Source organism: Ylistrum balloti, unplaced genomic scaffold (assembly GCF_031769215.1).
Source record: "Ylistrum balloti isolate Yb309-2 unplaced genomic scaffold, AGI_CSIRO_Ybal_v1 Utg370066, whole genome shotgun sequence".
Lineage (NCBI taxonomy): Eukaryota > Metazoa > Mollusca > Bivalvia > Pectinida > Pectinidae > Ylistrum > Ylistrum balloti.
In genome coordinates, this window is record NW_026782111.1 from 716,865 (window position 1) to 743,833 (window position 26,969).

Below are 26,969 nucleotides of genomic sequence, written 5' to 3' on the forward strand. Positions count from 1 at the left end.
GTAACTGAAATATACACGTATATAAACAGCTAGTCTTTATTTCAATGTTTCTGCTAGAATTTGAACCGGGGAACCTCAGGTTTACTAGTCTTAACCTCAACCGATGGAGCTAAAGAGGTAATTTCCCTGATCAGGTGATATATTGTGGCAAGTAGAAGGTGCAATTCCAGTTCATTTGATGCATGCATGTATTTGATTGGTCAAGAATAATAGATAATCACATTGTCAGGATATATATACCATGTTTAAATAAGACAATTCAGCACAGTTCCCCACCAAATGTGAAATTATAATGTCAAGAATAAACAGCAGGTGAACCCATGCCTTAAGAAAGAAGTACCAGTGATTAGTAGTAGGGGACTAACAATAAGCCCAGCATCATCATCTTCAAATCACCCCTCATCCGTACTCTGTACACAAACTGTAAAGAAATATTATAATTGCTATTTCTCTAGAGCTACCATTCTTGATACTTTCGGGCTACCCTCATAATCACTCTCTGCACCTCTGGAACATTTCAAAATCAAACCAGATCGAACTAGTCTTTTCTTATCCTCAAAGTGTCACACATGGCACCTTCAATTTTGCCATAGAAATAATCCAGGGATGCAGATAGTGATCATAATCTCGATAGAGAATTGTGGTTGAGTAAATTCTGGATGAATAATTTCTTTGGTAAAGCTGATTTCCGGGATAATATCTTACCTATGGACTTACTTTTCATACGAGAGAAATACTCAATACAGTTTAAGCAACTGCAAGCAACACAGATCCAACTTTCATTCTGTATTGTAACAGATGTAAAAATAACAAATTCACAAGAACATAAGAGGATATATTTATTGTAACAACATGACGTAGAAAAATGAGTACGGGTTATTGGTTCAGACAATGATAGCACCCTCTGCTCTATACATTGATACATAATCCCAAATAAATACCAGTTGTTTACAAAAATCTCATCAACCATGCACCTAATCACAGAGTAAGAGGAATTTAGGGAGACAATAGTCTAAATTAAAATTACAGTAGTTGAAATTATCCTCTAACCAATTAAGCTCTTCTATTAACTATTGTTTCACATGTTGATGCTTTTTTGAACAGGTTGTCACTGTGTAACATTTCAGAGAAAAGATTTGAACATTTAGATTTCTGGCACCAATAAATTTAATCTATGGATACCAGTAAATGTTATCTATGGACATATCTTTTGGCACTTTAAATCAATTCCTTCATTATCTCTTGTATAAAATGCATCGTCATTTCTACCATTCTTAATGGTATTGTTTCACTTCAGTTTCCAGGATGCAGGGTGTTAGTGGGAAACTATTGATGGGCTAGGAAACATTGGTCGCCATACACACGGGTCACATACCTGTCAAATCTTTTAACAGACTTGGACTGGAGCTTTCAGTTAAAGAAAATTTGGCAATCTCTGATGTAAAATTTTGATCTAAAACTTAAAATGTTTTAAACTAAAATTTATCATTTCCACAAAGATAATATGTACTATTCTTGAAAATGATTTTAGTGCATGAGGCTGTGATAGGGCACCGAAGCCAACAGTCCCTAAGTTTGTGATAACTGGAAATCTCTAGTTCGATATCTTCACAGATATGGATTTGATCAATACTAAACATGTATGGGTATGTAAGTAATTTTTCCTACATCCCTATTAAATCACAATTATAATTATAAATACAGTAAATAAAATAAAAAAAACTTTTTTGTCTGAGAAGTGGGGAAAAGTATCCAATATATACAATATTTAATTAACATAGGATCAAAGGAGGGGAACCACCTTGTGAATTATTTCTAATTAACCCTTTAAAAAATTATCATTAATATATTTGTTTTACTCCTTTTTACAAAATTTAGGTTTTTTTACTACTCCTATTTCTATGGGTGGTCAGGTAGCACACTCGCCTTTCACCAAGATGTATGGGGTTTGATTCCCCGCAGCACTGGTACTCCAGTAATCAAAGCAAAATTGTCCAGTATTTCATCGACCTCTACAAACAAAATTCACTAATGTGAAGGTGTACACGCGTCACACAATAACTGGTGCTGCCTGTAACAACAACAATGAAATATGCTTTGTTTATGTTGTATGGAGATCTTCCTCTATCTTTCCATTTTATTTGCATATAACATATCATATAGTACTCAATTCAAGGCTTCATTTCTTGATAATACAAAATCATTGTAAATACTGTATGTTACAAACAAAACGACTATAAAAGAAATAAACACATGATCGTCATTTACAAATACATGTACATACAAAATCAATAACATACAAGCATTTCTAGTCTGAATTTTTTTGCCATAATTGTTACATACCAGAAATACTGTACCTAGTGTACACCAAAGCTTTACACATATAATTTATAACCTTACATTGAAAATGCTTACAGTCACAACTCCAATATGATTATGTCATACCATCATAATAGTCACCAACTAAACATGTCTAATACAACAGTAACATGGTGAACCCTTACCATTTGAACACATCTTTAAACAAGTTAATGCCTTGACTATTGTTTTGAGCCAGGTGAATGTAAACCTCAATGAGACCTTGTCATTTAATCAGACTTGTCATCTAATGAGGTGATAACTCTACCTGACCTTTGCACCAAATAAACAGACATCTTGAGGAGATCTTTGTACTTATGCTAACCTATACACCAGTTCTTTGTGCTAGGTGAGCTTACACAACATAATCCAGATTTTTGAACAGAAATTAATTCCATCTATTCATCTATAATGTTTAATAATAGAGCTTTCTATTTCATTATCATGATTTTCCAGCTTGTTCACTATTAAAGAAGGCCATCTTCCCTGCTCACTATTAAACAAGGTTATCTTCCCTGCTCAATATTAAAGAAGGCCATCTTCCCTGCTCACTATTAAAGAAGGCCATCTTCCCTGCTCACTATTAAAGAAGGCCATCTTCCCTGCTCAATATTAAACAAGGTCATCTTCCTCGCTCACTATAAAACAAGACCATCTTCCTCGCATACTATTAAACAGGGCCATCTTCCCTGCTCCATATTAAACAGGGCCATCTTCCTCGCATACTATTAAACATGGCCATCTTCCTCGCTCACTATTAAACATGGCCATCTTCCTCGCTCACTATTAAACAAGGTCATCGTCCTTGCTCACTATTAGACAAGGTCATCGTCCTCGCTCACTATTAGACAAGGTCATCTTCCTTGCTCACTACTGGACAAGTACCTCGGAACTCGAAAAGTTCTAATCTCATTATAAACTGTAGATATCCCCTCTGCACCAAGAAGCCACGATAGTTGTAGAGCGCTGGCCTACTTAACCTTTCATGAAAATCTGAGGTGCATAGTTCACAAAGCACCATTTTGTGTTGATATCATTGTGTCCGTTGGCTTGACACTTTGCCCTTATTGCTCTGAATGGCATGTGACGGGTCTCCCATATGTTGTTCAGCGAGATGGTCACCAACCACTACAAGGAGATCTAGCCTCAAAATTACCCTGAGTGCTCATGAGGTAATTACCTATGCAAACAAACCTCAACAACCTTACAATAGCTATGTTATTCTACGGGTCAAATTACGAGCATCACAACCAATCATTACTTTATCTTATATTCCGAATTATCTGAAAATTAACCAATATCTGGTAAATAAAAAGCCCATCCCCAATTATTGCAGAACCAGCAGAAAAACATATGAAAGCTCTAGAATTAATTTACATCATACCTAGTGCATTTGATTTCATGTACACATAAGGTTTCTCCTTTCAGTATATCAAAAGTACATTCAAGAAACTTCTATGTAAATATGTATTACATGTAATTTTAATTTCAACAAATATTAAATTTTTTTTTCATTAAATTCTGTAGGATTTTTTCTAGCAAGTACAGAACACCACTTCAAAAAATTTGATGAATCTCTTTTCTAAAAAGATAGTTGGACTTCAAAATTTGAGGGAGTTTCACAGGAAAATCATGAGTTCAGAACTCAAGTATGCAAGTCCCAAAAATTACTGAATTCAATATTAACAATATAGTTGTGGTGAGTTTCATTAAAACTACTCAAAATTATAAATTTTCATGGGAATTTATTTTCATTGAATTCCTGACCACTCCATGAATTTATATGTCCACAAAATCATACACAGATAAAAGTTGACATGGATTAGAGCACTACTGGATTTTGTGAGCACGATTTACCCAGTAAAGCAAGTGCCAAGGAAAATGTATATTTTTGTAAAGCCATGAAATTTGTGATTCTGATCTTAAAGTATGTAAATGTTTCCATGTAAAAGCATCATCAAGACATCTAATCAAAAGATCTATTTTCATGACATCACACCTCCATGACATCACATGAATTGTGACATCACAAAAGAAAGAGATATTAAATCAAAATATTGTCCATTTAGGTTTCAATGCAGCACAAAAAATTCTGTTTCACATGTAAAAAATATTCCAGGTTGTGTGGCAAATATATCAATCAAATTAATTGATGAGCCTTTCCAGTTCTTTCTCTTTTTACTCCCTACAATGAAAAATTCCTACACATTCCATCCATGATGTATGAAATGAAAACAAAAATCCTCTTTGTGAGATATGTAATATTTGTATACCTAATGTAGGTATGAGATCATCAGCCTTCCGGAGACTCTGGTGCGGATCACATGTCCAAGGACTTCCAACTGTATATGATCAGTCTATATAATACAGACTTATAGCAATATAACATTCCCATTCTCACAGGTTTCTTCTTAAACTTCCTTGATATTTTAGCAAGAAAAAAATGAAGTATTTTCCGTGCATTTGATTCACAAGTCATGGAGAAATCTTGGATCGGTTAAGGAAATCTTTCTGGTTGGGGAAGAAAGGTATAAATATATATGATTAAAGCACTTGGACTAGGAAGGAGCAGAAGGAATCTGTGTTGTGTCCGAATTTGTATTTCCGTATTTTGTAGATAACACTCTTGATACATAATTCCAGTATTCACTCCTGATGGTGTCAAACTCTTCTGCCAGGGACTTACACAGCTGGGGAAACAAAAAATAGTATAACATCAGAACAATATCCATTATCACTCTTTTTATTTTGTATGAAAATAAATGGCTACTTATTACCCAACCATATTGACCACTAATTCCCTAAAGCCTGCCATTTCCTGCACCCACAATTAAAATCCTTTCTTAAAGAGCATACTTTTTGCCTTGACCTTGTTGAAGTGAAGGCTGATTTAGCAATATCAAAGCATGATACAGCATTCAAAAATTCACAACACAAGTCTAAGGAATAATAACAGTACAGCTATTTCAAACATAATTTCAAAACTGACACATCATCCCAATTTACAAATGAGACACAGTTTGCAGTGATGTTTAGTCTGTTTGTGAAAAAACACACAGTTAAAGTCTAATTCTGCTTTTACTTACTGCAGTGGCCTTGTCTAGCACACTGTTTCTGTCGTCACAATCCTTCTCTAGCATCTCCTCATATGTATCCACCATACATCCCATTAAGTATGGCGAGCGATACCGGCTCTCATACAGCTGTAGACAGAAGTCCATCAGACCTGGATACTGACTCAAGTCATGGTCCATCAGGGCCCTATACAGAAACCATACATTAGTGTAACCATCTTTATATCTCTAAGTATTACAGTTCATTGTTTTATTTGAAGGTATTGATATCCTCATTTTGAATCCAAAGAAGAAATTTTAAAATTTATCCAAATATTATGACAGTAAGTAATTCTAAGCAATATATTGCTACACCATACATCTATCCCTCCCCAGCATTTATAAGTTACCTCCCCTGATTTTTTGGTTACATGAAACTTTCTAACTATTGAGAGAAAACTCGAGAAGATAACAATGACACCTCACCTATATCAAATCTCTGATGAAATTGTAACCAACATACCACAGTAACAGTATCATCATTATATCTAGATATTTCATGTAGCTTTTTCAGCTACAAATTGTAGAAGCCACACCAATCAGTGTCACTGACTCTCTGAGGCATATGTAGAGTATTAACCGAGTGGTATAGGTATATAAAATCTTACAAATGTTCCTATGTCGAGTATTGACCCAGTGGTATATGTAAAATCTTACAAATGTTCCTATGTCGAGTATTGACCCAGTGGTATAGATATATAAAATCTTACAAATGTTTCTATGTCGAGTATTGACCCAGTGGTATAGGTATATAAAATCTTACAAATGTTCCTATGTCGAGTATTGACCCAGTGGTATATGTAAAATCTTACAAATGTTTCTATGCAGGGTACTGACCCAGTGGTATATGTAAAATCTTACAAATGTTCCTATGTCGAGTATTGACCCAGTGGTATAGGTATATAAAATCTTACAAATGTTCCTATGTCGAGTATTGACCCAGTGCTATATGTAAAATCTTACAAATGTTCCTATGTCGAGTATTGACCCAGTGGTATATATAAAATCTTACAAATGTTTCTATGTCGAGTATTGACCCAGTGGTATATGTAAAATCTTACAAATGTTCCTATGTAGAGTATTGACCCAGTGGTATATATAAAATCTACAAATGTTCCTATGTAGAGTATTGACCCAGTGGTATATATAAAATCTTACAAATGTTTCTATGCAGAGTATTGACCCAGTGGTATATATAAAATCTTACAAATGTTTCTATGTCGAGTATGGACCCAGTGGTATATATAAAATCTTACAAATGTTTTTATGCAGAGTACTGACCCAGTGGTATATGTAAAATCTTACAAATGTTCCTATGTAGAGTATTGACCCAGTGGTATATGTAAAATCTTACAAATGTTCCTATGTAGAGTATTGACCCAGTGGTATATATAAAATCTTACAAATGTTTCTATGCAGAGTATTGACCCAGTGGTATATATAAAATCTTACAAATGTTCCTATGTTGAGTATTGACCCAGTGGTATATATAAAATCTTACAAATGTTCCTATGTCGAGTATTGACCCAGTGGTATATGTAAAATCTTACAAATGTTCCTATGTTGAGTATTGACCCAGTGGTATATATAAAATCTTACAAATGTTCCTATGTCGAGTATTGACCCAGTGGTATATGTAAAATCTTACAAATGTTCCTATGTCGAGTATTGACCCAGTGGTATAGGTATATAAAATCTTACAAATGTTCCTATGTCAAGTATTGACCCAGTGGTATATATAAAATCTTACAAATGTTTCTATGTCGAGTATTGACCCAGTGGTATATGTAAAATCTTACAAATGTTCCTATGTAGAGTATTGACCCAGTGGTATATATAAAATCTTACAAATGTTTCTATGCAGAGTATTGACCCAGTGGTATATATAAAATCTTACAAATGTTTCTATGTCGAGTATTGACCCAGTGGTATGGACCCAGTGGTATATATAAAATCTTACAAATGTTTTTATGCAGAGTACTGACCCAGTGGTATATGTAAAATCTTACAAATGTTTCTATGCAGAGTACTGACCCAGTGGTATATGTAAAATCTTACAAATGTTCCTATGTCGAGTATTGACCCAGTGGTATATGTAAAATCTTACAAATGTTCCTATGTAGAGTATTGACCCAGTGGTATATATAAAATCTTACAAATGTTTCTATGCAGAGTATTGACCCAGTGGTATATATAAAATCTTACAAATGTTCCTATGTCGAGTATTGACCCAGTGGTATATATAAAATCTTACAAATTTTTCTATGTCGAGTATTGACCCAGTGGTATATATGAAATCTTACAAATGTTTCTATGTCGAGTATTGACCCAGTGGTATATATAAAATATTACAAATGTTCCTATGTCGAGTATTGACCCAGTGGTATATATAAAATCTTACAAATGTTTCTATGCAGGGTACTGACCCAGTGGTATATGTAAAATCTTACAAATGTTCCTATGTCGAGTATTGACCCAGTGGTATATGTAAAATCTTACAAATGTTCCCATGTCGAGTATTGACCCAGTGGTATATATAAAATCTTACAAATGTTCCTGTCGAGTATTGACCCAGTGGTATATATAAAATATTACAAATGTTTCTATGCAGAGTACTGACCCAGTGGTATATAAAATCTTACAAATATTCCTATGTCGAGTATTGACCCAGTGGTATATGTAAAATCTTACAAATGTTTCTATGCCAAGTATTGACCCATTGGTATAGGTATATAAAATCTTACAAATGTTCCTATGTCGAGTATTGACCCAGTGGTATATATAAAATATTACAAATGTTTCTATGCAGAGTACTGACCCAGTGGTATATAAAATCTTACAAATGTTCCTATGTCGAGTATTGACCCAGTGGTATATATAAAATCTTACAAATGTTTCTATGTCGAGTATTGACCCAGTGGTATATGTAAAATCTTACAAGAGTTTCAATTATATTTGTGACTATCAAACAAGTCTTAAGAATTTTCAAATGAGCTTGCAAAGTGAAAATAAGCAATTTCGGACTATATGTAGATTCATAAGATATTGAAGATATGTTTAATTAAATATCATTTCCATCATATGATTAATAATTCAGGCAAATGTTGCAGAAAATGTACTTTTCTTGTCAAACTTTAAGTCATTTCAGCTCTATAAATCTATGATCTTCATTGTTATGTCATAATGCAATCTGTGCATGTGTAACATCATTTGATTGGCTTAATCTGAGGTCACAAAAGGTCATATAACATATATCAAGGTGAGCGGAGCATAACAATAGTTACTACGAACACATTCAATATTGACAACCTTACCCTTTTAAGTAATTCCATGCACTTTCATTGTTTGGAGCCTTCTTAATAAATTCTTGAGCATATCTGAAAAAGATCAGATTTACAATCATAAACATTTGTTTTCACTCATCATATAGATAATCGTTTATACACAAGTTTATCCTATAAAGATTCAATTGGTGAAAATATGTTTCCCTGCAATGAATCTAACACATCACTTAATTTACCTGCTTATCAATGCTAATTAACATTAATGAATACCTGACTTCCTCCTCCAGGCTCTCGCCTGTAAATCCTGTTGTATTGCTGACCACAAAGTAGCGCTGATTCCAGGCAGAGTTGTTTCGTAAATCATCCTGAAGAAGTGCATCAACGTAGTTGAGCTCGCCCTCCCATAGACTAAAGTGCTGAATCACCCATTGTCTGTAACAGATAAAAACAGAATAGGAAATGTATGTATATGGGCCTACCTTGTGTAGTTCTGCTCGTTAAATCTTTGGCTAGGTAAGATTTACCTACCTTTTGCCTGGCATGGTGTTTTTTTTAATGAAGTAAGGTTAACTTACCTGTGTTGCCAGGCATGGTAGTTTTTAGCATCCCCTCGCAGTATCTGAGAAGTAAACTTGAGCTCCTGTGAAGGGTCACTGAGCCACTCGACCATGACACGGCGGTGATGCCTATAAAATGTTGGTACACTTCTGTCATACTCAGTATAACGCCACCAAGCCATATAACATCTCCAAGTGTAGGGAGTATAAAACAACCAGCCCACTGATACTTTATATTGCTATTCAGGTGTTTAGCCATGCATTTTGGAAATGCCACAAAGTAAACATCTGGCAAAAGTCCTGCACATGTACTATATTTTTCCTGCATTAAGCCCAGACTTCCAACATTGAACTTTTCAATGTTTGGACATGGACTTATTGCCTGATAAATGCGACAGTGAGTGGTAATGCTTACCCTCTGATATAGAATGTACTAGGATAAGTAGACACATGTCTTGGTCCCTAAATGTTGATGGTACAATCTATACCCTGTTTACCCTCTGATATAGAATGTACTAGGTTAAGTAGACACATGTCTTGGTTCCTAAATGTTGATGGTACAATCTATACCTTGTTTATCCTGTCTTACCCTCTGATATAGAATGTACTAGGTTCAGTAGACACATGTCTTGGTCCCTAAATGTTGATGGTACAATCTATACCATGTTTACCCTCTGATATAGAATGTACTATGTTAAGTAGACACATGTCTTGGTCCCTAAATGTTGATGGTACAATCTATACCCTGTTTACCCTCTGATATAGAATGTACTAGGTTAAGTAGACACATGTCTTGGTCTCTAAATGTTGATGGTACAATCTATACCCTGTTTACCTTCTGATATAGAATGTACTAGGTTCAGTAGACACATGTCTTGGTCTCTTAATGTTGATGGTACAATCTATACCATGTTTACCCTCTGATATAGAATGTACTATGTTAAGTAGACACATGTCTTGGTCTCTAAATGTTGATGGTACAATCTATACCCTGTTTACCTTCTGATATAGAATGTACTAGGTTAAGTAGACACATGTCTTGGTCTCTTAATGTTGATGGTACAATCTATACCCTGTTTACCCTCTGATATAGAATGTACTAGGTTAAGTAGACACATGTCTTGGTCTCTTAATGTTGATGGTACAATCTATACCCTGTTTACCCTCTGATATAGGATGTACTAGGTTCAGTAGACACATGTCTAAAAACTTAAAACTTGTTCCTTCAAACTAAATTCATTAGATGATTAGTGGTATTCTGTCCTTCAAATGCTTGTTTCTTGGTGCTTTTTTTACAGTATTAAACTCCACATCTTGTTCATAGGGGACGATATTTCTGGCCAATAATACTTGTGTCAACACAGACTAAATATCACTCATGAGAAAAGTCAACAATTGACTGGTGATCTTCCCCTCCCCAACTTTAAACAGCTAGGTAAATACTTCAGCATTATTCTATTTATCTTACGCTAGGCACAGTACACTAGGAGGGACCAGTACACTACGTCTGGTTCAAAGCCTATGTGACTGACTTATTACAGAAAAGTAAAATAACATTAGCTGATAATTTGATACAACAACTGTAATGGATATCAGTTTATCATAAAAATAGTATCATCCCTCCCCTCATATTTCTCCTCTTCATTTTAATGAAATAATGAAAGTAATTGATTGAGACCTGGAAAATATGTGTATATGAATACTTTGCTCCTATGTACAGCATACTATGGGGTAAGTATAACCAAATATGTTGTCTCATGAGAGGTTCTCAAGATATGACATTGATTCAAAATGGACAAACATTGGTATCACTATATCTGTTCTGATCCCTCCCACTTAAATGGCAGGACATCAGAAATCCCCAAACTGTGACTGTATTACCAATTTACAAGATCCATGAGATACCCTTGATTGAAAAACCCAATCTCGTTATCACTTACCATACTTGGTAGTTTTTAGGATGGTCTTCAATAACCTCGGAGATGTAGCTCAGCTCTTTTGCAATATCCTTCTTTAATGCCTTCAGAAGAACTCGACGGTAATGCCTGTAAAATCCCAGACCATCACAATAAGTCTAGCATTCCTACCCCTGACTGTTCTCGGGGTAATAAACCCAGTAAACAACCAAATTAACTAACAAACACTCTTGGCAAATCATTCTTGTTTATAAAAACCCAACACAAGCAAACAAACAAACAAACATTCTTGGCAAATCATTCTTGTTTATTCTCTGTCTAGGGAAATGCCTTTCAATATCAATATTACATACAGTGTAGGATGTTCCTTTAAGTCTTTGTAATCACTTTTACTTTGTTGATAATATATATTCTACATTAGTCTGAGTCTGACCTACCAGCAATATAAAAGGAACAAGAATAATTATGGTCACATGGAAAAAACATGTAAGATATTAGTACATTAGTTCTGAACATGTAGAGCCATTCCTGTAACAAACATTGATTACATGTATATCATACTTTTAATCAACTTCTTATATATGCATGCAGAGCTTCTTCCGGGGGCTCAATGGGGCCAACTATGGGCCCCATTCAAATTCCCAACTGGATTTATTTCATAATATGACCAAATTCACAAAACATGTAGTTTACTCCTTAAAAATTTCCATCCCAAATGAGTGGAAAAAACCTTGGCACTGCATATGCACTTGACTTGCATATATTTAAAAAAGCCATAGTAAGCCAGATCCTTTATAGTCATTCATACTTGTAATATATACATGTATATATATTCCAATACCAGCCAGAAGTACAATTGTACATATAATATTAGAACATGTCTGGCTTGTATATTTACTTAGACTAATCAACATTGTATGTATGTATATATATATATATATATACACATGTGATACCAGAGCACATGTCTATATTCATATATTTAGTGCCAGAAAGGTCACCAAAACATACACACCTTTGACCCACATCTAGCCTATACAAGTAAACATATTCATATACACCAAAAGTCACGAAGACATGATCATGAGGGGCAAAATGGGCACTTAAAACTGAAACTAACTTTCAATTTAAATTTTTTGACTAAAAATTACCGAAAAAGGCACAATGTGCTCAGATTCCCAGATTTTCCTTTCAAACACTGACTAGAAATACATGTGACATGAGTACACGTGTCTACATTTACACAGAATTAGAGCCAGAAAGGTCACAATACTATAACCAAAATCTGTTGGCAGGAATCCATGTGATAAGATTTATATCACATGAATGGTCTCATGAAATCATATTGTCAGGCTTTATTGATTAGAATCCTCTTATCAGCCCATGATGAGTGTTCAAAGCAGAAGAAAACCAGAAGCACTGAGGTAACAAACCTACCAGACCATGAATGCACTTCACAATGGTGGTGACAAACCTACCAGACTGTATAGTTGGCAGGATTGAGCTCTGCAGCATCCTTTGTAAGACTGAGTGCCCGTTCACTGATCTCATGTTTGGATATCACAGCTCGGAAGTAGTCATACACATCCTTAACTACAAAATAATTGAAATATCAAGGTCAATTGTGCTTGGGATCTGTGGAAGCAGTCTCACATCCCCATCCTTCACCACCACCACCTTTAACTTCTTCAATCATTCATTTTTGTAGGATTTTTTTTCTGATGATTCCAGAGCACCATTTAAAAATTTCCAGTCCAGTTAAAAAGAAATGTAGTTGGTACTCTAAATTTAATTGAGTCCCTCATGCCAAGCACGAGTCAATGACTCAAATATATGAGTCCAAAAAACCACTGGGATGTCAGAATAATTTACAATACTTAAACCAAACCTACCTGTATACATGTTAATCTTAGAAATACTCTAAAGTCAGATATGTTTTAATCCTATCACTCTAGTTTGGTCAGATAGAAGTATAAAGTCTTCCAAAAGGAGGTTCTTGGATTATCACCAATCAATTATTGATAATATGATATAATTTGTTGACTTAATTACATTAGATTTTCAGCAGCTCAATTTTTTTTTTACATTTAATAGTCTATGACTACTAGTTTGATCATGCAGTAAGCTGTGCTAATGTCTTGTAATAAGCCCAATCATTCACATTACCATACTTTTCAACAATATTATAAACCAATATATTACAATGTCTGTAAAGTGTACCCTTAGATTTTGAGTACCTGGTAAGAAGTAATATATTTGCCCATAGACTTATTGCAGGATAAAAACTGTAACAATTGTTGATCATACATGTATCTAGAATTCAAATACTGACAATATCAAACATGAAAGTTAGATGATACAAAATGAATTACCAATTTTATCCAGTACTTGACAGTGATAGGAAATCATTTGAAATAAGTACTCAATTATCAGTTCAAATTGGAAAGAATTTTCAATGTAGTTAATCAATCACATAATAAGCTGACTGAGTGTTCAATTTTCATAGAAGGTTAATACATTCTCTGCAGCAGTAATGTTTTCTGTTTTGTAACTTCAACGTAAAATATGTCACTTACCTAGAATTTACATAAGAATGGATAATATTGGCAATTGACATCAATCTTTGTTATACATATTAGCAATTGGTTTTAGCTAAAGCAAAAGAAAACATTATGATACAGATAATCACTTATGAACAATTACAACTGATCATTGCATTAGATGAGGTTAAATGATAAGATCATTTTTATATCTGATCAATGTCCCATCACTAAAAGCCCAAAAAAGGAAACATATTCTCTGGCCATGGGTTGGTTTCTTAAAGGCAGATATAATTGCACTTATTAAAATTAGTACACTTTAATCTTTTATTGACAGCTTATGATATAGTTGGCCTTATTTTATAAATATAGAACATCATGAAATTGTACTGAATCAGGCTGTATAGTTAACATATGTGGTTGACAGCTCTAGATATTTCAAAAGCTTGGAAAAGTTTGACCCCATTTAGGGTTTTTGTGTTTACAAATTCCTATTACATGACAACCCATTTGTCAGTTCACCACATAAATAATTGAGTAACATGCTAGCTGGTGTGATGAGCTCAATGTACATAATTCAATGAAAGTAAAAAAAAAAGAACAAAAGGCGGGGAGGGGAAATTAGTATCATAGCATATGAGACTCAGGTTCACAGGTGACCAACTTAGATATAAATTTAATTACACCAAGGCAATAATAAGGAACTCTCAATTAATAGGAAACAAACTACTAACATTACTGAACAGTGATTTTCTTCCTACGAGTTCCAGGACAAATGACATACTGTCCTACACAGTCAAATTAGCATGGGGAACTTAAATATGCAATATATGTAGATATCCCGATATTAACTTATCTTTTAGTGAGACACACTTTGATTTTTTGAAATGTAAACAAATTACTGTTTTTTTCTGCAATATGTCCTGATGCCAACATAAATATTCTGATTTAAAGTCAGAGAAGGGCTTACTGCAGGGCTATGAAAAAGAAAATAAAAATTTAATAGTAATTCTACTGAACACCAATAAATCAGGCTACCTTTACGTGTTTGACAAATGTAAACAAACAAGACACAGCAAGCTGTGATTATCTTGTGCACACAGAAGAAAAGACTGATGAACCAAGTGAGCCGGTGAAATGAAACAATGTGGCCTGTTACACAAAATTCCCTGTAACTTAGGGAAATTTAATGTTGTATTTTTGGTAATCGAATAGGACTCTTCTGCATTTGTCCCGTCATATTTATACCCACATGTAGATCTTGGTGGCAATATTACCAATTATTGGCTTATAAATATGGTACAACTATCATGGGGAGTTTCGATACATGTCTTTTGAAGGAAATTATATTACACTACAGTGTTGATATCTCAGAGGGTGGTCATAGTATTTTCCTGAAGTATAACGAACATTCCAGTAACTAATATTATTATTAGGCATATTAACATTATTATTATTTCAACTTTATTTTAGAATTTTAGTTTCACGATATCCATATTCTTATCATTATTACAAACAGACAAACTCAACCACACAAGTCCTGACCGAATATCAAATTCCACTTAACAAATTAACACGTGAGTTCACTCGACTATAAATGGTCATGACAACAAACAAATGAATAATAGCCGGCATAAATATCAACAAAACATCGGTCTACTGGTGTTTACTTACATTTTTCAGAATATGCAATCTGCACAACAGGGTGTGGTCCGTCATCCTGAGGGACGGGAACCACGTCATTCCAATCGTCCCTCTGGCAGTAGGGTGTCCACGAGACGGGACCACTGCCCTCGTCAGAACTCGAGTCCGACATCGCGCTAAAAGGAAATGTTTACGAAAATACACTGCAGACGGCGCTGCATAGATAGACTACTATTAGACTCCAAACGAAAAGTTTCCGGCTTTTGCATCGATTTATTCTATATTATCATGGTCGTGTTTCATCACCGATAGTTGATTTTGGAAGGACGAATATGATAAGATACCAACCACCTGTACACCTGGGAATATTTGATTTTGTCACAACTATCTTTAACTTACAATTTGAATTATTGAGACTAACTTAAAATACATTGTATTCACCGCCAAACCACAAATCTAATATATCTCTACATTCTTGATATTTTGTCTGGAATTAAAAATGTTATCATCACATTAAAAGAACAGACCAAGAAAATTAATTTCAATCGTTAATTGAAGTTACGGCTTTGGTAACTGAACATTGTGGTTCACACATTAAAATTGCCATCAAAAGTAGTTACCCTTTAAAATTCCTAATGTAAAATGTAATGAAACGATTCTAAATATCCCTTTGCGTTGCCTCTAAAAATGACACTGTAAAATTATTTATCTATTGTGACTGTCGGAGAATAATCCCTATTATGGGCAACCGTTTGTATCCGGAACACCTGGTCTTATTCTCCATGTTCATATTTTTGCCCTAATCTTATGGAATTTGAGTTTGAATTATGATTATGTTGCCATTTTGGTATGCTCTTGATGTTCTTGTTTCATGTTTGATGAGACAGACCTACACAACATCTTTAACATATTACATAAAAACGCGTAAAGTTAAAAATGCATGCATGGTTCGTTCATTGCCTGCATATGATCTTATGAATAATTTTTTTTTATTTTTTCCATTTAATTAAAAGACTTCTCAGTTTTATATCTATACACACGGTCTATATTGTTTGTATGGTGGGTTTAACGTCATTTGAATGAGCCTTTTTTTTTTAGGTTATGTCTCTTTGTAGTAACTGACAGCTACCTGATTGAACAACATTAGGGAGGTTCATCGCATCACCTCCAAAGCGACAAGGGTAAAATGTTATTTCCAAAGACAACCGCGTCAGACACAGACCGGTCCGTTTGTCAGTGCCAGCTTCCTGTGAAACATACTTCAGTAACACATGTATCATTAGGAGCGTCGAACATTGGTTACAGACACTGCTTCGATCGGAACTTTTAGTCCTTAAGGTTTCACGTGACCTGTATTTATTCAAGTGAGGAATATAGTATTCCATTTGACGTTCTTCTAAAATTATCACAAGTTCGAAAGTTATTACTTTTTAAAGCTCTATTACACTCCCCCAACCTCTCTTGCAGTTTTTTTTGTTTTTTTTTTTTACCATTTTTATCTGTCTTTTCTTTAGTTTCAACCCCCTCTGTTGCCTCCTAGGTTTTAAGGCCCGTAGCATCATTCCTGAAAGGACGAAACAATTGAATGATGCAGCTTAATCAATTACTTAACCTTTCTTGCTGTATAGTTGATCTCTTGTTTATGGTACTTTTGTTTTTTATGAAATACCCCTTCTTAACCTGAACCGAATGTCTCTTTTTTCACTGTTTGTGTCGTCCCTGGACCCCAGTTGGAACTGGTGGCCTTTATCGGTTATCCTAAGTATCTGGGTATGTGCTGATTAAATGTGATACATCCAGCTACTAAGGTATTTGATTTATATTCAATCGAAATTAAGATACTGCTTTATCGCGAAATAGTTCATTTATAGCCTTGTACTCAGAGTCATCCTAGTTGTTTTTTTTTCATTTTTTTTATTCATAAGATCATATGAGTAAAATTTTTTCTCAATTTTATATGTAACAGTATTCATTTAAGCTTTCAATCAATGTTTTACTTACTCAAAGTGAAAAATATCCGTGACTAATATATTGTGTAGGCCTACTTGAAGGTCAGTGCTATTGAGGAAAGTTTTGAATATATGCCAGATGAACGATGCAGATCGATAGTTGAACTCTTGGTTTTCGTTATTTACTTGGATATTTTTTCTCCAAATTTGTCGATGTATATTTATATAAAAGATTTTTGTTCTTCCAGCACTGCAAGTACTTTGATTTTAATTGGGGCGATACATGACACACCCACAATTACCGGGTATGTGATTGGTTCGTTTCCTCAGTTATATTAAGAAATGAATCATCGTAATCGAAACAAAAACAAAACGAATCTGGTTCGGAAAACGAGCGCTATGTTACCGTAAAGTATAAAGCACTTAAAACAATAAATATCTTCAAGTTGAATTTAAATAAATCGTGTCATCGAATGGACTTCATTTACAGAATACGCGCCAGTATATAAAATACGAAACAAGCACTCCAAACAGAGTCAGTGATAGCTTTACGTTAATGGCAGCCCCCATAAAATGACACGCGATGACACTCGTCATATCTAAGAGAATATCATTAATACCAAAAGCATATTCTTTCATTCCGCTTGGATGTCACAGTGATATTGAATCGTGACACTCACCAAGAAGGTATTGGACTAATGCGAGGTCAAAGACAGTAGGTGTTGTTGATGGGGACACATGACAGCCAGCAATACACTGAATTGTTTTCACAGATATTCACTGATGCACGCAGGATTATGCACAGACCAACACGCTGGCATTTTCGCAATTCGTTTTCACCACAAAACATTCAAAGTTACCGGAATATACATATTCAACCATATTATGTGATTGGTCAAAATGAGTGAAAGTGTGAAACCTTGTAATATAATTTCCACCTCAAGTTATAAAGGTTTTCAAGGGAAAGTAACTCAGTCCTTTTTGGGTAATATTGTTTAAGATATGCCATGTCTCTTCAGTGGTTCTGTTTCTTTCTCTTTTTAATGATTTTGGATTTTTCTAGATGTGTTTATGCAGTATACCTAACATGATTTGTTTTTAATAAACTTAGGACTGGTTTTTGAGCAATTTTATTTGAGGTATCGGGTACATTGATATTTGACAAAGACATTATCATGATGTGATATACCAGGTAGTACTTCAGTGTATTGGATCTGATTTGGATACCAATATCAATAAGCTTTAAGGTTTATGCATTGTCAAATCATATATTTTCATGTGACTCAATTTTTGTGGTTTTACAAAAAAAAAAGCACTGTTTCAAGGACTCTTGAATTCATGGATGAATATTCCTCTTCAAATCTGATTATATAAATTCAATGGTTAAGAGTGCTCATGAAATCAAAGAAGATTAATCCTCCACAAAAATGATTGATTTCCCAGTATGTATGTTTTAAAGTCTTGGTGTGATGATTGGTATTTTGTCATGTACTTGTGTCAAATCATAATGTGAATAATTGTGAGTCAAGTTTTTAAAAAGAATTCTTAAATTTCAGGTTTCAAAGTTTAAATTGACATGGCTCATCAGAAAAAATCACATCATCGTGGGAAGGGTAAAGCTTCATACAAACATGATCGTTCAAAACAGAGACAGAGAAAGTTGGATGGTGCAGAATTCTTAGCTGACATGTCACAAGCTCTGGGTAGGTTGACTAGGTTTTATCTTACTGGTGTAAGCTGGACATACAAAATTTGGAATTTTCATTTCACTATTACATTTGGACTCAGGATATTTGAGTCCCACACTTTTCAAGTGGGTCTCACTCAGATTTTGAGACCCAACTGAATGTTTTAAGTATTAGGAATTATCAAAATTGTGGACTGATCATAAAAAGTCCAGACAAAAATCTCTGATGCATTAGTTATTTATTTTACTTTTTTCCACAAGAAGTAATATTATATACTACTTAATAGTAGATTCTCTCAACATAATAAGGTGATTGTGTCCTAAACTTTTTAATGTCAGTTTATATTGACCAGCTTTGATTTTCTTTTTATTAACATTAGACAATTAGTTTTTAATTGTTCACAATGGCAGTGTAATAATCTCTATAGAGTTTATGCATGTATATATATCTGTCAAAGGCCTTGTTCAAATACAGAAGAGAAGTTTACCCTAGACCTCCCATACCTGGTTGTCTTCTTCCATTTCTTTGCTGAAAAGGGATAATGAGTATTATATTGGGATATTTTCTATTACAGAGGAAGTGGAAGAGGGCAGGTTCCCCTTCAGTCTTGCCATGTGGGACTTAGAACAGTGTGATCCAAAAAAGTGCAGTGGTCGGAAACTTGGACGCCTGGGATATGTCCGAACACTAGGTCTTAGACAAAAATTTAATGGTCTAATTCTCTCACCCATGGGAAAGAAATGTGTCTCTGCAGAAGACAGGTAAAGTTTGGAATAAAATTGTCCTTCATGTTGATATTTTCTAGATCTTTGTAATTAATGGCATCTTACTTCTGGCCATCAGATCAACAATCTTCACCAGCATCCAAAATCACCAGTGTCAGATGTTTTAAATATGTGACAAAGCTTCTTCTGAACAAATAAAGAGACAAAACCCTACTGATTTAGTATTTGGCCAGTCAATTGGATTTTGCTTGTTGGTGTGTAAAACTAAAAAGTTTTGAATGTGAATAAAAGTCCGAGACTGTCCACCAACTGGGAAAATCTACATTAAAAAAATAACAGTTCTGATAATATACCATATACTCTATGCACAATTTCATTAGGAGAAGAAAGATTTCATACTTAAATTTTTTCCCATTTTCTAAAATGTTTTGAGTATATCATCATTCCATGCCAACTTACTAATTCAAAGTTAGGGAAGGCAATTTGTCAATTTTCAAATTTTTTCCTTTCTTGTTTTGTTGTTGTTAGTTTGTTTTTGATTTTGTGAAAAAAGATGAAAATTCTTAAAGCAAACTGGTTCAGCAAATGACGACAGAATTTTATTTTTTATAATAAAGTGCTGTAAATGTACATATTTTTGCAGTAATTTTGTATTAGTGCTTTTCAGGCTGAAGATTTTGTACTAAAATATGAAAGCACTGATTGCATTTTCTGTATATCATTAATATAGCAATTACATTGTGTATTGTGAGTACATGAATTCAATTAAGATTTTTTATTGCACCAAAAGAAGTATATTAACAGTAACTATAAAAAAATCTTCAAGTAAAAGGAGTTTGCACCAATAAATGAAGTAGACACATTAATAGTAGGCAAAGACTTATGGTGACTTCAACAAAAGTGAGTATGGTGAGTTAGATGAATAAGTGTGAAAGATTGGAATAATGCCAACTGGAAAGAATAAAAGGGTTTCCTGATAAGTGTTGCTAATTCTGACTAGACCAGTGAATATTTTATGTTACAGAAATATCATCCTGAGTTACGGTCTGGCTGTTGTTGATTGTTCTTGGGCAAAGCTTGAAGAAACACCATTTGAAAAGATGAAGGGAGGCTACCCACGTCTTTTACCTTACCTCGTAGCAACTAATCCTATCAACTATGGAAAACCCTGTACCCTATCGTGTGTAGAGGCCTATGCTGCAGCACTGTATATCACAGGTACAGCGCTTATCCAATGATAAGCCCATGTTCAGTGATAAGCCCACCAACATGCTAACAATGTGATGTTTTATTGTCCATGAACACTCCACGTCATTTGAGTAGATGGTGGCTACCACACTGAACAACATATGGGAGGCCCATCACATGTCATCCAGAGCAATAAGGATGAATGCTTTGCTCAAAGACAAAAATGATATTAGCACAGACTGGTCTGTCCCCTAATTTCTTGAGAAACTCGGAGTGCCAAACTACTTCATTGTCCTGCAATAAGGTCTCCCACCAGTGTTTAAGGGTAAATACAGTATCTTAAAATAGACAGATTATGCTAGTTTCCTGGCTTGACTCATTGACAATGTGGTGGCCCCCTACATTTTTTGAAAGATATCTGACAAGAAAAATTTCCAGTTGGAGAAATTTCCAGAGAATCAACATTCTGCTAATTTGACGTGTGTTGAGGTTCATCTTCTAGGCTTCAGGAGGATACCTAATGCTATACAGAAGTTTCTTAAAAAGTAGTAAACAGATATAAAAGATGAGCGATAGCTCCTGAAGCCAGACAGACCAATAGTATATTCCAACTAGAATACACTGTTGGCCAACCTGGCTTCAGGAGTTTGTGCTCTTTTTTATCAGTTATTGTAAGATAGATATGTTTGTAATACATTTTTTTTCTACATAAAATGTTGTATGGTTTACAGGTTTCAAGGAATTGGGTGAGGTACTGTTGGCAAAATTTAAGTGGGGTGGCTCTTTCTACACTGTAAACGAAGAACTACTGTCTCTGTATGCTGAGTGTAAAGATGGTGCCGCGGTCGTGCTTGCCCAGCAGGAGTACTTAGATAAGATAGCAGAGGAGAGGAGCTTACAACGCAACACAGGTTCATATTTCCATTAAAACATTTCAATAATTTTCAAACCAGAATAGCCTATCGTATTATAACTTTTCATGCCGTAATAGCCTACAATGTTTTTCACTATAATTTTAAACATTGGAGATATCTTACTACTGCTGTGTGTGTAGTACCAAGTTCACTAGTAATTTATCCTTCAATTTTATCATTTCATGGACATACAACACTTGTCAATGTATGGTACCCAAAAAATCAGTGAATATAAAAACCCTCACAAAATTGAATGACTTTACAATATATCAGAACATGGTACTGTAATACAGATTTCTTTTCATACCTTGAAAATTACTATACTGTAAGCTTGGTATACTGTTAAATCACATATTTTCTTTGGACTCAATTTTTGCATTTTTTCATAAAAAAAATGTCATTGCCACTTAATTTTGTGGTTAAGTTTAGCTTGTCAGTAATAAATCTACTTAGTACATGTAAGACTATATATATGATACTCTCTTTGCAGATTTGACAGATTTAGACATGGACCTAGAAGGATACAACCCAAACCGTCCCCTTAACAATTGGGCCCGTGACAGGTAGGTGGATTGGTCATTATCACTAACAGAATATGTTATAGGTATTTCTCAAAAAGATGATAGATGGTTATTTTCGATATTAAATTACCTTACACAATTTTTGTTGCCATTATTTCTCAGAGAGTGCTGTTCACAGTTCTTGATTCATGTCTTCCAGTATTGTATATCTATTTAACTGATAAAGGTCTTGGTTTCTTGTTTAAGAGTTTGTTTTGAACACCTGGAGAATAATAAACGTAATATAATGCATTATTTCTAAAACAAGACTTGTCAAACAATGCACACATTCTGTACCAAAATTTCTTCTGAAGTATATAGTTCTTTCGGGTTAATACAAATTACATACTGTAATACATTATCATTAAATGCTGTTTCAACTGCATTTTATATGAAAATTTAAATATTTTAAAGCTCCTCAGATGAGGACGATGAGGAGGAAGGTGAGGAGGAAGATGAGGAAGAGGAAGAAGAGGAAAGTGAAGAAGAAGAGGAAAAAGAAGAGGAGGTGCAACATGAAGAAAATAAAGATGTATTGGAAAACATCAATGATAATGTTAATAATGACAGTACCAGAGAGAATGACCCAGATCCTGAGGGTGTCCACTGCCATAAGATAGATGGGAAATCAGAATATAACACAGAGCAATTATGTGGAAGTGACTTACAAAATATAGACTCTAACTCAAAAACATGATGGCACAAATAGTCCTTCATGATAAATTAGACTGCTATGATATATGTATATGTCTTGTTACCTCCCCTGTTGTGATACGTTTCTATGGTACAACATTAACAGTGGAACTTTTGATAGTCGTTGAGAACATTTGTATCCCTACTGAATAACCATGCAAGTTTACAGTAAGGTTTTTCAGAATTGGCTGTAACATGGATCTATTACCTTGGCCTATTTTTTTTTAAACAAAGAGTTCAAACTTGTATCCGCAAAGACATTTTTTTGTTTTTTTTGAGGGGGGGGGGAATTCTGTTGGTTGGTTACATGTTTTTTTGTCTCTGATTGTCTCATCAACAAACATCAATGTTCTGGTGATGTTCCATCAAATTAGATATAAACATCATGAGGTAGCTGTTTATAGTTAAATAGCCAAAAGCACGATGTTAATAGATGCTATAAAGACTAGAACATTGTAGTCTGTTTTCTTTTCTGTTTCTAGTATTTTAAATGATATTAAATGAAATTTGCAGTTTCACTTGTTACATTTCTGATAAATTTGATAAAGAAGAAGTATTTACCATTTGCCATTTTGTGTTTTTTTTTTTCATTCTTTTTTTGAAAATTCCTACCTGAATGATAACAGATACTGTAAAAGTTGTCATTCTTAAGGGGCTCAAAGTTTCACTCTTTTTAATGATGGAATAAAATTTGAAAAAAATTACACCTTCAATAAAAAAATACAGAGAACCGAAGACTATTTCATGTCTTCTGTGATAAGTACATTCTTTTGCTTCAAGCTCAAAATGTGAAAATGGTAACCAACAAAAAAGAGCATAAAAAATCTTTATATACAGTTTTTGGTAAGCTGCTGTTGATCTATATCAAATATGGAAACTCATGCAATATCTAAGGGGCATAACTCTGAGGAAAATTGTTGAGTTAGAGATTAAATCAAGTGATAGTAAATACTGTAAGATAATTCATTTTCATTAGTGATATATTTTCTTTAACTTTGTTGTTTCTCTTAATCTACAAATTCATCATTCATGAATTGTTATACATAGATTTGTTGAGCTATATATATCCACAAAAACAAGAGTATGAAAAAAAATTGCTATGGAAAACATCAAAACCTGAGCCCCACAAAGATATATAATTTTACAGAAGTATATGGCAAATAGTTGCTTCAGCAGCGTTTTCATGCTTTTAGACTCGTCAGTAATGCTGACATAAGGACAAAACAGTGGGAATCTGGAGCAAAAAAGGAAAAAAATGTTTTAAGTCAGTCTTAGGCATAAACAGATGTCAGTATGGTATTGGAAAAGGTTAAAGAAATAAATGCTGTACTTGTGTATCATTTGGCATATCTACGAGATTAAGAAAGTTTCTGAGATAACTTCTACTTGCTTATTATATATTAAACATAAGATTAAAACGTACTTAATGGGAGTGACATGTATTCAGAAAAATTAATAAAAGTGGGTCCCACTTACAATACAAAGACATATTATATGAAGTTCAGCAAGCTACCAAAAAAACAACACTTGACCAATCTGCATACTCAAATTCAATTCAATCATTACCTAAAACCTTACAATTTATCACCACAGCGCATATATTTACAGTGCAAGTGCAAACACAACAACAAACACAGGAAGTAAGCAGCTCACAACACACATACCCAAAGTGTAGAGAATAATTCCATATATCAATCTATATATATATATATATATATATATATATTTCTTTAACTATTCGCCCTTTGTTACTTATACAAATTTTCCTGAATTCAACAAATTTTTACCATTTTTCTGTTTCCAAGAGTTGGATAAGTTTTGCCAAATGTAAAAGTGTACTAGGCTCATTTACACAGGATGTTTAATTGGTATAAACATGTTTTTTGTAAATACCAACATCTCATGGAAACGGCTAAAGGATTTTCGGACTTTGGTTTGGCAATGACTGTAAATAGAGGCATGATTACAAAATATGAATTTCAACAGTGATAGAAATTCCAGTGCACAATATTGTCTGAAGTGTTTTTCAAATGAAATAATTTTCACTCAATTTATATAAATGGATTTGTTTTTCTCTTTTAAGTGAAAGTTGCATATATTGGGGCTCCATTGTTACAAGTGACATATGAAAATGGCATTTCACACACACACACACAAAAAACACACACCCTCTCTCACATACACTCCCTCTCTCTCTCACAAACACACACCCTCACACTCCCCCCCTCTCTCTCTCTCTCACACACACGCACACTCCTAGCAAGTTCAAGTGTAAATTACAGCCAATATGATATGAAAAATTATAAGGGAAAATATTGAAGGTTGAATCCATTTCAACATGAGGTAAAAGTGAATCCCACAAATATGTTATTAACCTCAACAGCAAAGAGGCATAAGTCAATTAAAAAGATTAAAAAAACTACACAGAAAAGGGAGATGTACATCTTTAAGTAATATTGATCAGTATGAAATCTGACAGATTTCAGTATCCTCAAATCAGGATTGAACTGCCACAACATGAGTCTCCAATCATGGTTGACCTACCACAACATGACTCTCCAATCAGGGTTGACCTACCACAACATGAGTCTCCAATCATGGTTGACCTACCACAACATGAGTCTCCAATCAGGTGTGTCCTGTCACAACAGGAGTCTCCAATCAGGGGCGACCTTCTACATCAGGTTTGACCTACCACAACAGGTGTTTCAAATCAAGTGACCTACCACAACGGGATTCTCCAATCAGGGGCGACCTTCTACATCAGGTTTGACCTACCACAACAGGTGTTTCAAATCAAGTGACCTACCACAACGGGATTCTCCAATCAGGGGCGACCTTCTACATCAGGTTTGACCTACCACAACAGGTGTTTCAAATCAAGTGACCTACCACAACGGGATTCTCCAATCAGGGGCGACCTTCTACATCAGGTTTGACCTACCACAACAGAAGTCTCAAATCAGGAGTGACCTGCCACATTAGGAGTCTCCAATCAGGTTTGACCTACACAACAGGTGTTTCCAATCAAGAGGGACCTACCACAACAGGAATCTCCAATCAGAAATGCTGTATCACAACAGGTGTCTCCAATGAGGACTGTCCTGTCACAATATGAGTCTCTAATTAGGAGTGACCTGCTACAAAAGGGGTCTCTAGTCAGGGGTGACCTATGACAACAGGAGTCTCCAATCAGGAGTGTCCTATCACAACAGAAGTCTCCAATCAGGAGTGTCCTGTCACAACAGAAGTCTCCAATCAGGAGTGTCCTGTCACAATAGGAGTCTCCAATCAGGACTGTCCTATCACAATAGGAGTCTCCAATTAAGAGTGACCTGCTACAAAAGGAGTCTCTAGTCAGGGGTGACCTATCACAACAGGAGTCTCCAATCAGGAGTGTCCTATCACAACAGAAGTCTCCAATCAGGAGTGTCCTGTCACAACAGAAGTCTCCAATCAGGAGTGTGCCGTATCACAACAGAAATCTCAAATCAGAAATGCCGTATCACAACAGGTGTCTCCAATCAGGAATGTCCTATCACAATTGGAGTCTCCAATTAGGAGTGACCTGCTACAAAAGGAGTCTCTAGTCAGGGGTGACCTATCACAACAGGAGTCTGCAATCAGGGATGGCCTACCACAACAGGAGTCTCCGGTCATGATTGAACTACCACAACAGGAGTCTCTAGTCAGGGTTGACCTATCACAACAGAAGTTTCCAATCAGGAGTGACCTGCTACAACAGGATTCTCCAATCAGGGGTGACCTTACATATCAGGAGTAACCTATCACAAAAGGAGTCTCCAATCAGGATTGACTTATCACAAAATGTGTCTCCAA

General features: G+C 34.7%; 2 protein-coding genes across 4 annotated transcripts; one reads left to right on the forward strand and one right to left on the reverse strand.

The window, feature by feature from the left end:
* Window positions 1–826: 826 nt before the first annotated feature.
* Window positions 827–15,584, reverse strand: LOC132549602 (protein farnesyltransferase/geranylgeranyltransferase type-1 subunit alpha-like). The gene is made up of 8 exons (XM_060213543.1): window positions 15,443–15,584; window positions 12,707–12,821; window positions 11,253–11,357; window positions 9,331–9,441; window positions 9,026–9,187; window positions 8,786–8,848; window positions 5,445–5,619; window positions 827–5,048 (listed from the first exon to the last, which is right to left on the reverse strand). Exons 1-8 carry the CDS (start codon window positions 15,582–15,584, stop codon window positions 4,917–4,919), a joined length of 1,005 nt encoding a protein of 334 aa, XP_060069526.1. The 3' UTR covers window positions 827–4,916.
* Window positions 15,585–17,967: 2,383 nt separating this feature from the next.
* On the forward strand, window positions 17,968–23,690 carry LOC132549575 (18S rRNA aminocarboxypropyltransferase-like). 3 transcript variants are annotated; one of them, XM_060213515.1, is made up of 7 exons: window positions 17,968–18,048; window positions 18,918–19,064; window positions 19,624–19,810; window positions 20,799–20,992; window positions 21,694–21,873; window positions 22,367–22,439; window positions 22,851–23,690. In XM_060213515.1, exons 2-7 carry the CDS (start codon window positions 18,938–18,940, stop codon window positions 23,131–23,133), a joined length of 1,044 nt encoding a protein of 347 aa, XP_060069498.1. In that variant the 5' UTR covers window positions 17,968–18,048; window positions 18,918–18,937; the 3' UTR covers window positions 23,134–23,690. The 3 variants fall into 3 exon arrangements, with proteins under 3 accessions (XP_060069498.1, XP_060069499.1, XP_060069500.1); XM_060213516.1 differs by having other exon boundaries at window positions 17,974–18,076; XM_060213517.1 differs by lacking the exon at window positions 17,968–18,048 and adding an exon at window positions 18,084–18,346.
* Window positions 23,691–26,969: the final 3,279 nt, after the last annotated feature.

Excerpts from the sequence above, each read along its gene's own strand:
- LOC132549602 (XM_060213543.1), bottom strand. The coding sequence starts at position 15,584 with ATGTCGGACTCGAGTTCTGACGAGGGCAGTGGTCCCGTCTCGTGGACA. Across the intron at positions 9,188-9,330 it reads TACCATGCCTGGCAACACAG|ACAATGGGTGATTCAGCACT; the intron begins GTAAGTTAACCT and ends TATCTGTTACAG. Across the intron at positions 5,620-8,785 it reads GCATGGAATTACTTAAAAGG|GGCCCTGATGGACCATGACT; the intron begins GTAAGGTTGTCA and ends GTTTCTGTATAG.
- LOC132549575 (XM_060213515.1), top strand. The coding sequence starts at position 18,938 with ATGGCTCATCAGAAAAAATCACATCATCGTGGGAAGGGTAAAGCTTCA. Across the intron at positions 20,993-21,693 it reads TGCAGCACTGTATATCACAG|GTTTCAAGGAATTGGGTGAG; the intron begins GTACAGCGCTTA and ends TATGGTTTACAG. Across the intron at positions 21,874-22,366 it reads GAGCTTACAACGCAACACAG|ATTTGACAGATTTAGACATG; the intron begins GTTCATATTTCC and ends CTCTCTTTGCAG.